This window comes from Vicugna pacos, chromosome 1, assembly GCF_048564905.1.
Source record: "Vicugna pacos chromosome 1, VicPac4, whole genome shotgun sequence".
NCBI lineage: Eukaryota > Metazoa > Chordata > Mammalia > Artiodactyla > Camelidae > Vicugna > Vicugna pacos.
The window spans coordinates 42,241,519-42,260,751 of NC_132987.1; the positions used below are offsets into that span (position 1 = coordinate 42,241,519).

A 19,233-nucleotide genomic window follows, 5' to 3' on the forward strand; every position below is an offset into this window, starting at 1 on the left:
ATTAGTTTATTTGATTGCTTTATCAAATGATATTAAAGAGGGTAATAATAATAATGATGGTCACGTGGTTGCTTTCAACCAAAGAATCCACAGGGTTAGCTGTTCCCTGAGCCCATCTTCTGGGCCAGCTTGGTCCCTCTTCATTGCCGAGGTGGCAGGTGGGCTAGAACTGCCCTTATCTCGGCTACTAATATTTTTATGTAGGTGACCGTGGGTTAACATCAAAGATATCCTTGGAGGGGAAAAGGTGTTACAAAAGGGAAAGGCGTATGTTTTGGGGCATCTGCCTCTGCTAGGCCCGTTGTACATGGTTCCTTATCTCATGTTCAGGTAAGCTGTGAGGGAGTGCTGGGGCCTCCATCAACAGCCCCTCTTTGCTTTAGGAGAAGCTGTGAGGTGTCATGGGAGCCACAAAGCCTCTGGAGAGAGACCCAGAGACAACTAAATGAGATAATGCACACAGATCACTTTGCCCAGTGCCTTACACACACTAAGAGCTTAATAAATGGTAACCAGAATTATTACTAACTGTGGCCTTGAGCAAGTCACCTCATTCACTGAATCTTAGTTTCTCCATCTAGAAAATGGTGATGGTGATGCCTGCTGTGCAGGCTGTCGTGAGTCTGGGCATACAGCAGGCACTCCTCCAGCAGGAGCTATGGCTGTTATTACAGTTGAGGAAAAAGAATATGAGAGCTTTACTTAGTGGTAGTTTTTGGGGAGTGTTTATGCAGGTGCCCTGCCTCGAAGGTGGGATAGAAGAGGGTTGGAAGCAAGTAGTGTTGGCAGGGATATCAGAAGTCATCTAGAGTCTTGACCAAGCCCTCTGTGTGCTTGATGCTCTTCTAAATCAGAGCCTGGAAAAATTTATTTCCAGGTTTTAAATCGTTAACCCAGAATCGTCTGTCCTATTCTACAAGTCCAGTTAGAAGTTGTGAGGGTGAAGAGAAAGTTCCATTTTCTCGCTCAGCCTTCCTGTATGAGGCCTACTGCCCCTCATCCGATGACTCTGATGACTGGGCCAAAAGGCTTTGTGCAGAAAGGCAAGGGGAGCAGTTGTTGAGGTGACAGCCAGTCAAAGGTTTTCCAGCCCATCACTCTCCAGGAGTAGGCAGTGTCTCTACAGAGGAAAGTGATATGGACAGAAATGGCAGTCCTAAGAAGCTTCTGAGAGGGGACCAGACCACCACTCCCCTTGGCTTGAGAACTTAGTGGACAGGATTAAAAGTGACTGCTAAGACAACACGCTTGAGCCCTTCTGTGGCCGCCTCAGCCCATTTGACGAGCAGGTGGGACCACATTCCAGTGGGACAGGCTGCGTTCTCAGCAGATGCCCAAGAGAGGAAACCCAGAGAATATTCCACGGGCCTGGATCGGCTGTCAGAGGAGAACCTTCCCAGAGACATGAGAAACCCCTCATAAGAGGAGCGCCATCTTGACTTTTTCCCAGACGAGGCCATTGTGCAGGAAGGGCAGCACTGGGCCAGAGACTCAGGATGTAGGAGACTGTTTGAGAGAATCTTCTGGGTGTGGGGATTCGGTTACAACTCCTGCTTCTTTCTAGGTCTCCTCCCTCCTGGGATACAGACACCTACCACGTTCACCTAGCCTCCCTCTCCTTCCCCCTTTCTACTCCCCAGCCCTCAAACTCTAGAAGAATTTGGTGTGAAATTTGTATTTAAAGGAATGAGTGTTGCTGCCTACTGGTCCATGAGGAAGGAAGGATGGTATGCATGGTAAACACTTCTGAGCAGGATCCGGGGCTACTGTTCTTCCTAGATTCACACCTAGATGGTCCTGATGGATTGTTCCCAGTTGGACAGCCCCTACCGATTGCAATAGCAGTGGCAGGATGTTAGCTGACTTTTCTACAGGACGACTGCAGTGAATAGAACAGTGAATTACTTGGATATGTTGATGGTCTCTTAACAGAGGCACTCCCACCAAGGAAAACACTGAGGACTCTTGGCCCGATTCATCATAATTAAAACATGCTTAGAAATGTTTGCAAAGGAGTAGGCATTTGTATCTATCTTTCACATATAGGAGAAATTCATTATATTGTTTATTTTCTTTAAAATTCCTAAGAAATTATAAACTGGGGTATTTATAAAGTCTCAAGATAAGTAAATATAACCAAGAACTATTACTGAATTTATTCCAAAATGGGAAATTTCTTGAGTTGATAGAATATAAAGATATATTTATGTGTGTATATACATACATATATGTAAATGTATACATTTCTATATATGTTTTCATCTACTTTGCAAGGGACTTTTGGGGCCAGATCCATGAAAATGGCCAGTGGTAAAGTATATGTGAAATGTTTGTGATGCATGTTAGCAGATCTTTGCTTTTCCCACACATACAGCCAACGTGGGCACTCAGTAAAGCACAGACACAGACTGTCCAGGGTGAATGCATTCCTTGGGGTGTTATATCAAAGGTTCATTTTATTGCTTGCTGTTTCTTCTTTTCCATGCCAGCTCTAGTTTTTGTGTTTGAATGCTGAGTGGCTTCCGAATCTGAACTATCTACTTCTCATTTGCACTAAGAATGAACCCAGCCTTGTTAGGATGGAGATGTGGCCAGCAGTAGAGTTACTAGTGATAAATTAAGAACAAACTTTACTAAACATTTACTGTGTGCACCAGCTCTACGAAGCACTTTACATACATGATCTTGGTTTTTATGAGATAGTTACAATTAAGAGGCTATCATTATCTCCATTTATAGATAATAGATTCAAGATCTAGGCAGGTTATGAGGACTTCCCAATCTGCTTCACTTGACAGAATAAATCTAGAAAATGACATATGTATGGATGTGGGAAGGAGGTCATGTGTAAAAGGATGAGGTTGTTCACAGGTAGGGGTGACTAACCTGGGGCCTCTGCCACTCCTGCTGCCCTGAGGGCTGAGGGAGCAAAACCTTGGCACACCTGTAATTTTTGACAACCTGCTTAGGAAGCTCTAGGTTAAATACATTTCCCAAATTACACAAACAGTAAACGGCAGCACAGGGCTTGAGGTGCAGTAGATCAGCTCCAGGACTGATTGCACCCAGTGCTCTGATGTTACATGGTGTTGGGATGTGTCTGCAGAGAGTTGAGACATTGGACCTTTCTTTACAAATCTTTCCCCTCCCTGGGTTCTTTATCGCCCTAACTCATACAGGCAACCTAATCCAGACTCTTCATTTTGCAGAGGAGGAAACTGAGGTCAAGGGATATGAATGACTTGCTCAAGGGTCCTGAGCTGCTGAGGGACAGCACTGGAACTAGATCCCAGGTGTCCTGACTTCTGACCCAAGCCCTTTGTCTCTTGAGTGCTCATGACTATTTCATGTGTGCCTGCATTGTTTCTTGGCATCGATGCCAAGCCTTTTGTCTTGGAGCTCTTCCCTATCTTCTGCAGCACCTCTGCTGTGCTGAACCCAAAGCAGGCAGCCAGTTCCTCCCACAGCCACGCTGGGTGCTTTTGGTATGCACTGTCCACCCTAGGAGGTGCTGGAGAGGATGTAAAAGAAGCCCAGATTCTCCTGGGTTTGCTGTAGAAAACTCATTTTCACAATCAGCAATTTGAGAAACTTGCATATTTCTATTATATTGTGCTCCCCCTTTTCTGAACTAGTAACTGACATCCTTCCTACAGGGCTGTCAATCCAGCCCTGCACAGAAGAGCTGCAAGCACTTCACAACAGCCTTCTCCCTGCTGACAGGTGACAGAGAGGTGCTGAGCTTAGAAGTCATTTTCCTGACCTGGGTTACAGAAGTTTTGATCTAGAAAAGTGCTCTCTTAATCAGTAGACTAGAGTAACCCACAGGTTCTTTTGAAACTCCAATAAGAATGAGGCTTTCCTTGATTCATTTGATTCTCTCTGGTGAGTTTTGAGGTGTGTGTCTGCATGAAGGAACGTTGGGTAACAGTCTCTGGAGCAGGAATAATCTAATTTAGACTCTCTTTTTGCCACTGACTACTCTGTGGCCCCAGACAAGCCATCCAGCCTCTCTGAACATCAGTTTTATCATCTGCAGAATGAATCTGACAGTGGTACTTATTTTGTAGGATTTGTTGGGAGGATGATTCATAACTGTTCCGCTGGTGCCTGGCATGTTATCTGTCCTCAATGATTAATGATTAGGCATACAACTGGAACACTGTATCCACCTAGCAGGGGGGCCAAGAAGATCAAATGAGGAAGTATATGCACTATCCAAATACTAGGGCACAGCATTTGCCTAATAATAAAAGCAATAATAATAATGCCTGACATTTAATGAGTGTTTACTAACTTATGTCTTAGAGACTTCATAAACATCAGGGGCAGTTACTATCATTATTAAGATTTCACTCTATAGCTGTGTATTTAGACAGTGTTCTGGAGAGCTAGGCTTCCAGAGGCTTGAAGACTGCCCTACATTTGTTCATCTTTGTGTTTCCTCTGCACCCTCTGCAAGTTTCTGCCTCTCCCCCCCCCCAGTATGGTTAAAAGCAGTTCTCATATATGTTTAGGGGAACAAGTAAATGCAGGTTTGTGGAATGAATGAGTGATCTTAGATCACTGAAAATAGGTCACAAAAGGACCAGCCCTCCTGGTGGGCACCTGTCAAGTCTGGCTTCAGTTTGAGGAGGGGAAAATGGTTTGTTCTGAAAAATAAAACAAGGAAACTCACCAGACTGTCTAAATAGTCCCTAAATCTTTAGTGATCTTTAGTCATGAAAACCCATCCTGAGATGAACACTGGAATGGGGAGACTGCTTAAGCTTTTTGAAGGTCTGCAGACAAGCCCAGGGAGGAGGTTGGGAGCCTCGTCTGTGGGAAAGGCATCTGCTCCACCAGCTCTGCTTCCCTCACCACCTCCCCAGGGAGTCCGTCACCAGGGCTCACCTCGTGACGGGTTAGAAGATGCTAAAGAGCAGTAGAGATGATCATACTAAGTGAATTAAGTCAGACAGAGAAAGACAAATAGCATCTGATATCACTTATATGTGGAATCTAAAAAAATGATACAAATGAACTTATTTACAAAATAGGAAGAGACTCACAGACATAGAAAACAAACTTATGGTTACCAAAGGGGAAAGGGGAGGAGGAATAAATCGGGAGTTTGGGATTAGCAGATACAAACTATTATATGTAAAATAGATAAACAATAAGGTCCTATTGTGTAGCACAGGGAACTATATTCAATATCTTATAATAACCTATAATGAAAAAGAATATACATATATGTATAACTGAGTCACTATGCTGTACATCTGAAACTAACACAACACTGTAAATCAACTATAAGTCATTTAAAAAAAACAGAAGATGGAAAAGAGCAAATGAGGATGGCAGGAAATATAAATTATCAACCCTAGTGCTAAGCCATAAACTAGGAGTGCCAAGAAAAATACTACTTGGTGTGATGGTCCTTTATTGCTTTTTAGAGCCTCTCATCCATTGCAATTTACTAATCCACATCTAATGGGAGAGATTGGATTCAAAGATCTCAGCGGCAGCTTGCTGAAGTAGAGGACCGTGAGTTTCGGAGTCCTGCGCTCTTAGATTTGAGTTCTGGCTCTGCACTAAATATCTGCCTGCCTCTCAGGGAGTTCTTTTAACCTCTGAACCCCTGGCTCCTCATCTGAGGGCAGAACTAAACTCCCCCTCGCTGCTCCACTGTGTTGGTGAGGATGGAAAGGAGGTGCTACATGAAAGCATTGTATGCAGCATTCTACACAAAAAGATTAGTTTACTGTCCCTCGTGGTGTTCTGTATGGATCCTCTTTACCAGAGTTTTCTGTTTCTCCTGTCACTTTTTGTCACCAGGATGGTATTGTAATCCATTATTCTAATGACATTATCTCAAAAACATTCTCATACATTATGTGTCTTTTCTCAGCTAGAAAGAGCATTTATCCTTCTCCCTCACCCTCCCTCATCCAGCCATGCCCAGATCCTCTCCATTGTAAGCTTCCTGTCAACAACCACTGTCAGGACTTAGGGCTTCATTGTCTTTCGCCTGTCCTGTACAGTAGGCACGTAGCCCATTTCTCCGCCTCTATTCTCTCCCCACTGCGTTACTGGAATACAGATCTAGTTGTGCCATTGAACTTCTCAATGACTACAGAATGATAGCTAACTTTCCTGCCTTGGCCCCCAAATCCCTCCTCTAGAACTCACTCTGTTTAAATAAACTAGCTTGGTGGAGCATTTTGGTTAGAGGATGATAGTGTTTGAGAATGGCCAGGATAAACTTGGTGGGAGATAGAGAGATACGTAGACTGCTCTGGATAATATATGGACAAGGGTTTTAGGACTTGACAGTGAGCAGGCTAAGGAGTAGAAGGTGAGTTTGAAGGAGAAAGGCTGCCCATCAGTGGGGCTGGAGGATGGAGCCAAGGGGAAGAGAGGGTTGGTGGGCATTTTCTAAAGACAGGGGAATTGGAGTATCCTATACTCAGTTGTAAGCTTGCTGTCTGCTGGGATGGACTGCGTTATATCTCCCATCTCTGGCCCAAACTTTCCATAAAATCCTCTGCACATATGACCTTACCTTGCTGGTACTTGGGGGAGAGGAGGGATTGCCATCTAGTTGGATGATGTGATAAATAAAAAAGGCAGAAGTAAAATGAAGTGGAGAGTGGAGACAGAGACTCCACGAAAGCAGAGACTCAGAGTTGGAGAAAGTTGGAGGAAGGCAAGCTCATGACTCCCTAGGTTTATTGAGGGAGACTCTAGATTTTCCAGCTGTACATTACTGGGAATCAGAACCAGTTTTACTTATATGTTTTGAAACAACTTGACCTCAGCAAACTGGAGGGCTTAGGGGCTATGCATCCATTATAGATATGGCCGTGACAGCTAGTTTTCCTTTTCTTTCCCACTGACAGAACCCCTGTGATACTTGGGTTGGCAGTATACGCAGTCAGAAGATGACATTTCTCCGTCTCACTTGCTGTGTCTGAGTATGCAGGTCTTCGGCAATGTAGTGGAAGTCATAGGAAATGACTTCTGAGGAAGCTTCTTTAAAAAGGGACAGAAATGTGGGAAATGACCTTCCTCAACTTCCTTCTCTGCTTCCTCCTTCTGGAACTTAGACAGATTGACTGGAGCTTCAGTAGCCGTTGTGGCTCTTGAAGTCACCTTGAAGATGGAAGCCAAGTATCAGATGGTAGAGCAGAAGGATCAAGGGGCCTGAGTGCCCGTGACTGCAGAGCCACAGTAGCACCTCCCTCTAGGCTTCTTTTTATACAAGAAAGAAGTGAAATGACTTCTCATTTTTAGCTTTCTGCTGTATCAATTGAACCTAATCCTAACCTGCTAATACTGGAGCAGGAAAGCAAAGTGAGTAAGCAGTGGGCTCTGGGTGAGACTGCTTTCACTCTCTTCCTTGCTCTGGTACCTCTTAAGCAAGAGCCTTCAGCAAATTACCAAACTTTTCAGAAGCCTCCTTTTTCTCATCTGTAATACGAGGATAATAACACCACTTACCACATAAGGTTGTTGTGAAGACTGAGTAAGATAATGTGTAAAGTACTTAGAACTCTTTTGGTACACAGTAAGTGCTCAATAAATGGGAGCTGCTGCTACTACTACTACTACTATTATTATTATTATTACTATTATTGCTGTAATTACTCATCTGGTTTAGTGTTCATCTCCAATAAGTGATGGGTCCTTTAGGGTAGAGACAACTTCTTATTTATTTTTGGTGCTGCCCCAGGACTGGCATGTGGTGGATACTCAGTACAGCTTTCCTGAACCATATCTTATTAGATTTTTGCTAGTATTTCTTATGAGCAGATGGTAACAATCATTGGTATTGTGCACCAGGCAGGGGATTGATGCTGTGCATGCATAGTGTCATTTAATCCTTACCAAAACCAACTGAGGCTTGGGTTAGAAGGGTTATTGTAGAAACTGCACGAGCTTAGGAGTCATTCAGACCTATACTCTGTTTGAGGTTCAATTTTATTACTATTAAAAGAACTAGAAATAAACTTTATTTCCCCACTCATGTTCATAGGAATCTCTTGGGGCAGGTTGCTTTAAATGGCCAGATTTCCCTGGCACGGAGGCTTTGCTTTGTGTTTCATCCCAAGCCAACTGAACTAGAAAACCTCTGTAAACCATCCTGCCTCCATCCCTCATCTCTCAACAGAGCTGTAGGTGGAAGGAAGAAAAATGATTTCCCCTATCTGGTTTATACAATCTGATATATACAAAAGAGTTTTTAAGGTTTGGCATGGGCATAGGGTCTGGTTGTGGGCTGCTGAGCTATTGAAGAGTAGATAAGACCATTTAGACGAAGGGTAAAGGTTACAGCACAAGCTGCTTCCTCTGATAAGTTTCCCTCCACCTGTGACAGGGCTGTGGGCAGTTATGGTGTTGGGGCAGGAATGGTAGGAGGAGCCTGGGAAGTTACTTGTCAAATTGTGGAGAAAGGTGCTCTCTCTCTTAGTCAGATTTGTTTCATGTTATAAGCTGGTTTGCCTGGTGTGAGGGATGATGACACTAGGACAAAAATTTGAAAAATTTAAAAAATCTTTATCATCTGCTGGCCAAATAGTCTCCATCTTCACATATGTTTCCTCTTTTGTAGTTCATGGCTATAGCAGAGGTAGGTCCTGGTTCCTATAATAGAGTAATTCTTAACCTTGGCTGCACATTAGAATTCCCTGGGAAACTTAAAAAAATACCAATCCCTCGGTTCTACCCTAGTCCAGTTGAATTAGAATCTCTGGGAGTGAAGCCTGAGCATTTAAAAAAATAAACAGAAAGTAAAATAAAGTTTCAAAATGTGTCACAAACTGAAAGAAAATATTTGCAAAAACATATACCTAATAAAGGACTTGTATCTAAAATATATAAAGAACTCTTCAAAGTTAAGAGAATGAAGAACCCAATTAAATAACGGGCAAAAGATCTGAACAAACACTTCACCAAAGAATATATAGTCATGGCAAATAAAGACATAAGAAATGTTCAAAATATTAGTAATTAGGTAAATGCAAATTAAAACCACATTGACATATCACTACACACCTTTTAAAATGACAAACAAACACGACAGACCACAAAAAACAACACCTGACAATTCTCAGGGCTGGCAAGGAACAGAGCAACTGGAACTCTCACATGTAGCTGGTGAGAGAGAAAAATAATATAGCCAAAAAAGTTTGGCAGTTTATTATAAAGTTAAACTACACTTACCACACAACCAGCAGTTCCACTCCTAGGTATTTACACAAGAGAAACGACAACTTGTGTTCACACAAAAACCTGTACACAAATATTTATAATGGTTTTATTCGTAATGGCCCCAGACTGGAAACAACCCAGTTGTTATTCAATTAGTAAATGAATAAACAAACTGTGGAATAGCCATACAATGGGATCCTACTCAGAAATAAAATGTCATGACTCGTTGATACACACAACATGAATGAATCTTACATGTATCATACTAGGTGAAAGAAACGAAACTCAAAAGGTTTCATATTGAATGGTTCCATTTATATGACATTATGGGAAAGGCAAAGTATAGAGACAGAAAACAGATCAGTGGTTGCCAGGGGTTGGCGGTGGCAGAGGGGAAAATCACAAAGAGATAACATAAACGAATTATTTGGGGGTGAAAGGCTCTTCCGTATTTTGATTATGGTAGAGGTTACACAACTGTATGTATTGGTCAAAACTCATAGAATTGTCTGTTTAAAAGGGTCAGTTTTACTGTATGTAATTGCAACTCAATAAAGCTGAGCCCCTCCCCCCTAATCCATTATTCAGAAACAAGTTCTCCAAGTTATTTAAATTCGTAGTCAGGGTTGTTATTTAAACTTCAGTTTCCTCATATGTAAAACTGGAGGTAATAAAACCTACCTTGAAGAGATATTATGAGTTTTAAATGTGATTATTAGTCAAGCTCCTAATACAAGACTTGGCACAAAATAATAATAACCACTTATTAGGTGCTTCGTGCCAGGTGTTGTACAGGCATTTTACAGACATCTCATTTAGTCTTTACAACAGCTCTGTGAAGTAGGTATTATTGTCACCATTTTCAAGGTGGAGAAACTGAGGCTCAGAGAAGTTATGCAACTTGCTCAGGGCCTCACAGCTGGTCAGTAGCTGAGCCAGGTTCCAAGCCTGAACTTACTGTTACTGATCACTGCTGAAATCTTAACTTCAAAAACCCTATTCTTTGTCTTCATTTCTATCCTTCTATTTCATGTTCTTAGTATTTTCATTTCCAGGCTACAGTGTTCTCAGGGTTGAGCCAGAAAGAGGAAAGGACCATGTATTAAAAAGTCTGAGGATAAAGGGAGCCTTGATTATTGCGATACAGAGAAGCAGTGGGAAGTTAGGCCAGGGAGAGGTGATACGGAGATGATGGTGTGGGGTAGAAAGAAGACATTGGAGGGGGACTTTCCTTGGGTTAGTGACAAAGATCATAGAGTGAGGAGCCTGGTTGAAGAAACCTGATCTAAAAATGCTGCTGACTTTGGTACAGTTATTTTGGTCCTGAGCCTGGCTCGGGGCTCTAGGAGGATTCTGGCCAGCCTCAGCTGGGAGATGAGCCAGTTACAAAGCATAGGGAAGTGTTATGGATGAGGCCATCTGCAGAGAGGGGTGTCCCTAACTGGGGGAAAAGCAGGGTTTTCTTTTGGTTTCTGTGCAGTAGTGAAGGCACCAAATACTGGGCAGTATCAGGGCTGTGGGTGGAGCTAGGTCAGTGGTGTGCTGGTAAATGTTGAACCACTCACTCTCTGAAAACAAACAACGAACAAACTGATTTGTAGCATTTGCCAATTTCTGTGGAGTAAACACTCCCACCACAGCCCCAGTCTAGGTTTATAGCACCCACGAGCACAGTGTCAGGAGTCAGGCTCCCAGAATGTGACCGGGCCTTTTTCTGGATTCTAAACACAGTGTAGCGCAATGAAAGATAAGATGTGCGGGATTCACCGGTGGGGCATCGTGGTCTGGGGGACTGGATCGTAATAGGGTGGGGCATAGCGGAGACTGTGCAGTCTGCATTGACTGGACAGGACTCCTAGCCATCTGCCCTTACCCTCTGTAGGACCCATGGTTATATGCCTGCCTTTTCTCCTAACATTGGTATTTTGTTCTGTATGCTAACATCTTTAGATTTATAAATTTCTGGTGAATAAGAATCTGGCAACTTCACCCAAATAATTTCTTTGCCAAATAAGTTTGAAAATGCTTGCAATCAGGCTAATAGAATTTCAAGCATCCACAGAATTTATTCATGTGAATAACTTATTTTCATCTATAAGGAAAAAAAATCCTCTGTTCTGCAGGAACCTCAATTATTAGGATATTCATGCATATTAGAGAATGAATTCAGGAAAAGATGATGGTAAAACTAACAAGGATATGAGCCATGACAGGAGATAAATAAAATCAGCCTGAGAATACCGTCCTCATCAAATTAGAAGAATGTCAAATATAAACCATACACTTTCTGGTTACATGACCCTGGTTTGTGTATCCCATATGGATGAAGACTGTTTAGTCTGAATGTACAATATAATGCAGAACTTTTCTTGGGATGATATGCATTAGTACACAGGACTCCTGATGTAAATTAGCATTCCTAGACACATTTGAAGAGGCCACAACATTCACTGCCAATACATGAATTGACCCGTGTGATCTGCCATCCAAAACTCAGCAAAGCCTCATGCTTTTGCAATATAACCATCAAAAAACAGGAAGTTTTCCATTTCTTTCTTTTTCAAGTCATCCATTGACCCACCCCTGGTATTCTGGGAAGATACTATGGATCGCAGCTCAAGAGAAGAGGAGGAAAAGGAAATAGGAGAGCTGTTTCAGAAACTATCAACATGCAAGTCCCGGTCCCTCATTAAAAAAAAAAAAACAACAAAAACCCTGAGTTTATGAGTCTTTCTCAAGGAGAGAGAAGGCACTAGCTGAGCTACCTCTGCAGAATATCATTCTGTCGAAGTGCTTCTGGCAGATGGTGCTTTGTGATTCTCACAATGGCTTTATGTTTCCTAGCTTGGTTTCCTCCTGCTTGGAGATCACAATGCCAGTCTGAGGCTCATCAGATCCCAATCATATCAGATTTACTGACTTGTCATTTTGTGACTATGCCTATCCATTCTATGTTATTTATATCCTGGCTATATCCACCATCTACAAAGGGATTGACCTACCTTCCCATGAAAGGGAGAGTTAGAATAAAAACAGAGCCATTAGAACCGGACAGGGCATGAGAAGTTGGACTACGGCTAGGCACCAGAATAATTATTTGGATAAAAAAAGCCAAAGAAAAAGGAAGCTACTTCAACTGAGCCAAAACCTAGCACTGAGCTCCCTGGAGTCAAGGCAAAAAGGGAGCACGATAACCATCTCTCTGCCACTTCATGCATCTCGCCACTAAATACTCTAGAAGCGTGGGATGAACAGTCACAGGCTGGCAAGCACGCTTCCCACAGGCCTTCCCCTGCACCGAGACCCTTACCTGATAATATGGACGCAACGGCTGCGATGATGAAGGACACAATGACGCCAGGTCCTGCCATTTCCTTGGCCACCAGGCCGGACACCACGTACATCCCAGTGCCCACACAGCTACCAACGCCAAGAGAGATGAGGTCCACGGTGGTGAGCACCTGGGCTAGCTTGGTGCCATGTGCTGTGGTGGCCCCAGTCCCCTCCAGCATGGATTCCACCGGTTTGGTGCGCAGGATCCTGGAGTGCATGGCATACCAGGCGGCCCCCCACTGCACTCTCCGGGGGTCCAGCGACGCGAGGAAGCCACTCATCCTGAGCGATGTGGGTTGTGGTGAAGGCCAACTGATGGAAGAGGGCGATGGGAGCCTTAGTGGATGCTTCTGGAACTCATCTAGTGAGCAGAGAGCTCCCTTTTAGGAAAGGTCCAGAGGAACTGAAAGTAGTCTTCTCCTGGGCATGAATGTCTGCAGGAAAGAGGAAGATGAGACCAGGTGACTTGGAGGCCTGGGTGGAGGTCAGCATACTGACCTGGTAGAGCAGCTCTGTCCTGTACTCATAATGTGGGAGGCTTGCATTTACCCCTTTGTGTCCCCTCCAGTCCTAAGTGACAGTCCAGAGTTTGCACTGTGCCGTATAGTCATTCTGAAGAGGGTGGTCTGAGTCAGGGCTCTGCCACCTGCAGCTTTCGGACCTTGGGTGAGTTACTACACGTTTCTTTGCTTCAGTTTCAACTGTGTAATGGGGATAATAAAGCCTCCTTCCTTGTGTTCATGTGAAGGTTAAATTAGTGTATATTTAAAAAGAGCTTAAGACAGTGCCTGGCATGAGGAAAATGCTCTCTGTCAAAGTCTAAGTGCTTCTTACCTGACTCCACCAAGACTTGGTCTGTGATCCTTGGGCATGTTCTTTGGCGACACAAGTTCTCATTTTTTACATAAGGATGTAAAATTAAATCTGTGACTCTCAAGAGGAGCAATGCCACCCCATGAAATTGTCTTAGAACTTTGCTGTCAAGTGAAATGAAAAATGTTTTGAGAAATTTTTGCTCTTTTGAAAGATTGGGGTGGAGGGAGTGTTCGTGGCATTTGGTGGTTGGGCCCCTGAGATGCTAAATGTGTGGGGTGGGGTCATAGTATTTTCAAATATCTCACCAGACATTCTTGTAGATGAAAATTCTGCTTATGATGTTCTGAACTTAAAATCTAACTCAGTTCTACGTGGGATTATTTTGAATGGTTTTAATATACAAGCACCTTAACTTTTCTAGGAAGGCAATCATAGAATAAATTGAAGAAAGATTGTAAATTCTTTAGCTTGGAACTTAAGAGGAGTTCATCACCGATTTAGGAAACCAAAGTTTCCTCATGCAACCGCTGGGGCTGCATCTCTGATTTCAGCTCCCCTGTAACAGCCTGCCACTTGAAACTGGCACATTTACAGTGATTTGTCATACAGTGCAAGCATCTTCTGACTTCATTTGTACTTTTCTGAGTGTTTACATACTGAAATATGTTATATACAGGTAGGTTGCCCATGAATTTTGCTTTAGGATATTAAAGAGGGGTGTGACGAAACATTTATTACAAAAAGGGTGTTAGGTCTGATGGACTTGAGAATTATTATATTAGATGATTTCTAAAGTTTTGTCAAGTTAGAAAACGCCAAGGTTATATGAAGTTTCTTTCTTTGTAAAATTCTATAAACAATTTTTGAAGGACAACTGGAACATTGGTTCCAAGTTCTGTGCTGATAACCGTACGACATTTACACTTACAGGTACCAGCCAACGTAATCTACCAACATTATTAATAAATACTACTTAGCAGTTAATGTAACACTTGTCTGCATCTAAAGGCTTTGCAAACGGCCTAATTAGAAGAATCAGGTAAAATGTGGCAGTTTAGTTCACAGGGGTTGAGTGATGGACCTACTGGCTTAATTTCCTCCTAGATTTGACAGCATTGCTTCATACCATGCTTTAATTTTTTGACAACATCTTAAATATCAGTACAGTTGGATAATGCCACGGTATATGCCATAGTCATTCAAAAGCCTAGAGTGTCAGCATTCTTTTTTTTTTTAAGATTTCCAGATTTGTGAGAAGATATATCACATCTATACCAGGAAGGCTGCAAGAACAGTTGCTTCACTCAAGCTCTGGAGCTCTTATGGGGAAATCAAGGTATATATCTGTTTAATTTCAACTCAGCCAGCATATCCTGAGAATCTGTTATGTGACAGGCATGGTGTTAGGCTCAGGGATGCAAAGACTTAGTTCCCGCTGTCTTGGAGCTTCCAGTCCAGAACAGGAGATGACGGACTCCCAAATCACAGTGCAAGGGAGAAGCTTTGCTTTTGTTTTTGCCTGAAAAGCTTTTTATTATTTTTCTTATTACAAAAGCATAGCATGGCTATTGCAAAAAAAATCAGACAATATAAGCAATGACATGCAGTGAGGAGAGACAACACAATTCGTCACAGGGGTAGAAAAAGAAAATCAGATCATTGTAGAGAGGGATAAGGGATATGTTACACGTTCAGTTGTGTCCCCTCCAAACTTATATGTTGAAGCCCTAACCCTCCCTACCTCAGAATGTGACCTTATTTGGAAATAGAGTCATGGAGGATGTAATTAGTTAACATGAAGTCATGCTGGAGTGGGATGGGGCCCTAATCCAATATGCCTGGTGGGTGTCCTTATAAAAAGAGAAAATTTGCACAGGGAGAATGAGACTTGAAGATGAAGGCAGAGATCAGGGTGAAGCATCTCAAAGCCAGGGAGCACCAGGGGTGGCCAGCAGACCTGCAGAAGCTGGGAGGGAGTGCTGGGACAGAGCTGTCCGCACAACCTGCAGAATGAACCAACCCTGCCAACACCTTGATCTCAGACTTCCAGCCTTCAACTGTGAGACAATAAATTTCTGCTATTTAAGACAGAATGCTTTGTTATAGCAAAGTATAGTATGGCCCTAGTACATGAATATAGGCTATGAAGGAAACCAGACAGGGTGAGGAAGGGGCAAGAGGGTCTCTGCGGTCATGGCATTGGCTCCCAAGTGGTGGCAAGGAGCCAGTCATGCCACGTGTCAAGGGAGAGTGTCCTGCAGAGCTGGGCCAGAGGGGAGATGGGTGCCTGCTCTGGGAACTGAGTGAGACTGGGATGGGTGATGAGGAGGATTTGAGTGCCATGTTAGAGCTTTAAGTTTGTCAACCAGTTGAATCCTTATAACCAACCTGCACTTACAGACGAGGCACAGGAGGCTGGGAGAGGTCTGGTAGCTCCTCGGAAGTCACAGAGCCCACAAGGGCAGAGCTCGGCCCCACTTCCTCACTTGCCAAGCTCATGTACTTACTCTCCTGCTTAAGGTGCTTCTGAGGCTCTCACAAGCCAAGACAACAGTGTTTATTCTAAGTGCTGTGAGAAGCCACGGGAGGGTTTTTTTCAGGGGAGCGTCACAATATGATTTACATTTTTAAAAGCTCACTGTAGCTGCTTTGCTGTTAACTGAAGAATCATGCTGGGTGATAAAGCAGCCCCAGGACTGATGTACAAAGGTGAGTGACGTGTGGGCCTGCTGCTGAGTGAGGTGGCGGTGTCTCCAACTTGGCTGCACAGCGGAATTACCTGTGGATCTTTCGGGAACACTGGTGCCTGGCCCCAACCCCAGAAATCCCAGTTTAATTGGTCTGAGGTGCTGCTTAGATACGTGATTCCTTACAGCTCCCCAGGTGATTCTAGCACGGCAGGCCTGGGGTCCACTGCCCTGGGAGTAATTGCTGGTGTGGAAAAGCAGATACTGCCTGTGATGGTTAATTTTATGTGTCAACCTGACGGCTAAGGGATGCCCAGATGGCTGGTAAAACATGATTTCTGGGTGTGTCTGTGAGGGTGTCTCTGGAAGAGATTACGTTTGAATTGGTGGACTGAGTGGAGAGGATCCCTCGTCAGTGTGGGTGCGCGCCACTGGATCCGCTGAAGACTAGAATGGAACAGAGAGGCAGAGGGAGAGCAAGCTCACTGATTCCGCTGGAGCTGAGACGTCCATCTGCTCCTCTCCTTGGGCACTGGTGCTCCTGGTTCTTGAGCTCTTGAGCTCAGACCAGGGCTCACCCCGTCGGCCCCTCCCGATGCCCAGGCCTTCTGATTCAGCCCGAATTCCACCACCAGCTTTCCTGGTTCTCCAGCTGGCAGACAGCTGATCGTGGGACTTCTCGGCCTCCATGACCTGTGAGCCCGTTCCTATAAGAAATCTCCTCATATGTATCTTTGTAAATCCTGTTGGTTCTTTTTCTCTGGGGAACCCTGACTGATCCATTGCCATTTTCCACTTGGAGCCACACGTTAGACAGGTGCTTCTGTTTTCTCTTCCTGGGCGGTGACTGGGCCTTTTGGCCACTGCCTTCTGCGGGTGGTAACTGTGGATGCTGTGCTTTCTGGAGACACCCTTTGGGATATTTGTCCTGATCAGCCTTTCATCAGAAACTGTCACAAGGGCACTGAGAAAAGTATCAGGTTGGTTAAGAGGTGATGACTTCTATTTGATAGATAATTAGAAATTGTGGTGAAAATAGAGAGAATCAACCAAAACCAAGGTTGAAGGCAGTGAGAATTCTTTCCTGGCTCTATTCCCTCCATGTAATTCCTCTGAGTAGCTTGCTTTATTGATGCAAACAGGGGCTTGGGGCATTTCCTTTCTCGGTTGGAAATTTACTGGAGAGAACAAAATGTACAAAAGAAAACATGCTTCTAAGTGACTGTTGACAATATCCATATTCATTACTCCCAGATTATGTTAATCAAGGAGAGTTTTGGAAGCTCATTGCTGTTGTCTTTCCAAGATGAGCAATAAATGTGTGTTGTGCTTTCTCTAGCACTTTAATTCAAGTTTCTCAAAATACTTCACAGCTATAACTAAGGAAGGCTGCAGGGCCTCTGGGAGACGGGAGTCATTGCGGTGTTTGCTGGCATGCTCGAGCGTTCAGCGGGCTCCAAGAATATGACGATAAAAGCAGGTTTGTGTGAGGATGAAAATAATTACGGCTTGGAAGTTCACCAGCTAGGTGGCATTATTGAATTAGGTTGGAGCCTGCCTTTGGAGGTGAGGAGAGGAAGGAAACGAAGGCTAACCAAACAATAAACAGCCTGAAGCCATTCCTGCCTGCTTCTGCGAATACACTAAGGGATTACAAAAACCCCTTCATGACATTCTCCAGGAGCAGGGGCCCAGCCCTTGCTGGAACATCTGGAGCAGCGGGGTCACTGGCTGGTGGCAGCATACCTTCCTGTGGTTGGACCGTTGGGATTGTGACAAGATTCTTCCAATCAGTGTCCCAGGCAAAAGGAGGTTACAGTTAGAGTAAAAGGTGCCGGTTCGATGAGCCCCTCCTGGTGACTGCAGGATCTGAAAGAGGCTTCTGAGGCCCCTCCCCACTGCTGTATCCTGGGTCGTGCACTCGCTGCTCCTCCTCCTCTGGGCTGAGCTCCTGGCTCTTGGTTAATCCAGGGAACCTCCTTCTGACCTTCATGCCTGTGGCTCACTTGGCTCATGCAGCCAGAGTCTTTGATGACAGATTCTCTGCTGAGGTCCTGGCTTCTGTAGCTCTTCTATTCTGTCCAAGCTTGCAAATTATGGCTGTATATTTGTGCCCCGACCGTGGGTGTGCTTGCCTGTCAGTCACTAGGATTTCACACGGGGTGGCCAGAGGCAGTTCAGATGTATGTGAATCCCAGGGCCTGCCCTGTCTGAACAGAACACCCTAGTAAATTGAATTGAGATGTGCATCCTGGTAAATGTCTCCTGTTGTCCCCAGTTTTGCTCTCTGTAGCTGTACAGATTGGAGCGAATCTGTTTACAGGAAAGTCTTCAAGTTTTGAAGGCAACTAACATATCTCTTGGAGTCTTATCTTCCCCAGACTAAACATCTTCAGTTTCTTCAGTGATCAGCAGTGTCTTACATGGTACAGCTTCTAGATCAATCACATTCTGATTTGTACTTCTCGGGCAGGCTGCAGTTTATCATGGTTTATGTTTTTGGACCATAACAGAGTGGTGAGGGAGATGTTTTTGATCGGTCTTGGCTGTGTGTGTGTGTGTGTGTGTCTGTATCCATGTACCTCCTAAATCATACAATGCTGATGCCTGACCAGTTCACCCAGATATACAATTGGCTTTAAAACCAGACTTTCTGATTTTCAGATTGCCAGTCTTCCCAATTATGTCTTTGCTAAGTGTTTGATTGATCAAACCCACTTCAAGTTATTTCTTGATCACCTGCCACATAACTTACCAATGCGCTGGCGCATTTACATTGTGGGATCTCAGACACAGCTGGCTTTGTTTTGCTTGGTCTGTTTTTAAAGGAGTGTTTGAATCTATGACAACTGAGTAGCTATGCAAAAGGGGTTGTATCATTTCAGCTTCCTTTTTGAAGCTTGCTGTCTTTTTCTGTTTCTAAAATGTTATTGAGTGTATTAATTAGCTTTTGCTGCAGTAACAACCCCAAATTTCAATATGCTACCACAATGACATCTCTTTTTTTTGATAATTTTAAAAAAGTTTTTAAGTTTTTAATTGAAGTATAGTCGATTTATAATGGTGTAGTTCCTGGTGTACAGCAAAGTGTTTCAATTGTATATATATTTTTCAGATTTTTTCCATTATAGGTTATTACAATACCTTGACTATAGATCCATATGCTATACAGTGGGTCCCCATTGTTTATCTATTTTGTGTG

At 43.7% G+C, this 19,233-nt stretch overlaps 1 protein-coding gene across 1 annotated transcript in view; it reads right to left on the reverse strand.

Moving 5' to 3' along the window:
* SLC7A14 (solute carrier family 7 member 14) overlaps nucleotides 1–19,233 on the reverse strand; it is a 97,541-nt gene that overhangs the window by 36,295 nt on the left and 42,013 nt on the right. Inside the window, exon 2 of the mRNA XM_006200816.3 lies at nucleotides 12,506–12,962. Coding sequence (XP_006200878.1) covers nucleotides 12,506–12,809 — 304 coding nt within the window. The 5' untranslated portion in view covers nucleotides 12,810–12,962. The remainder of the gene's footprint in view (nucleotides 1–12,505; nucleotides 12,963–19,233) is intronic.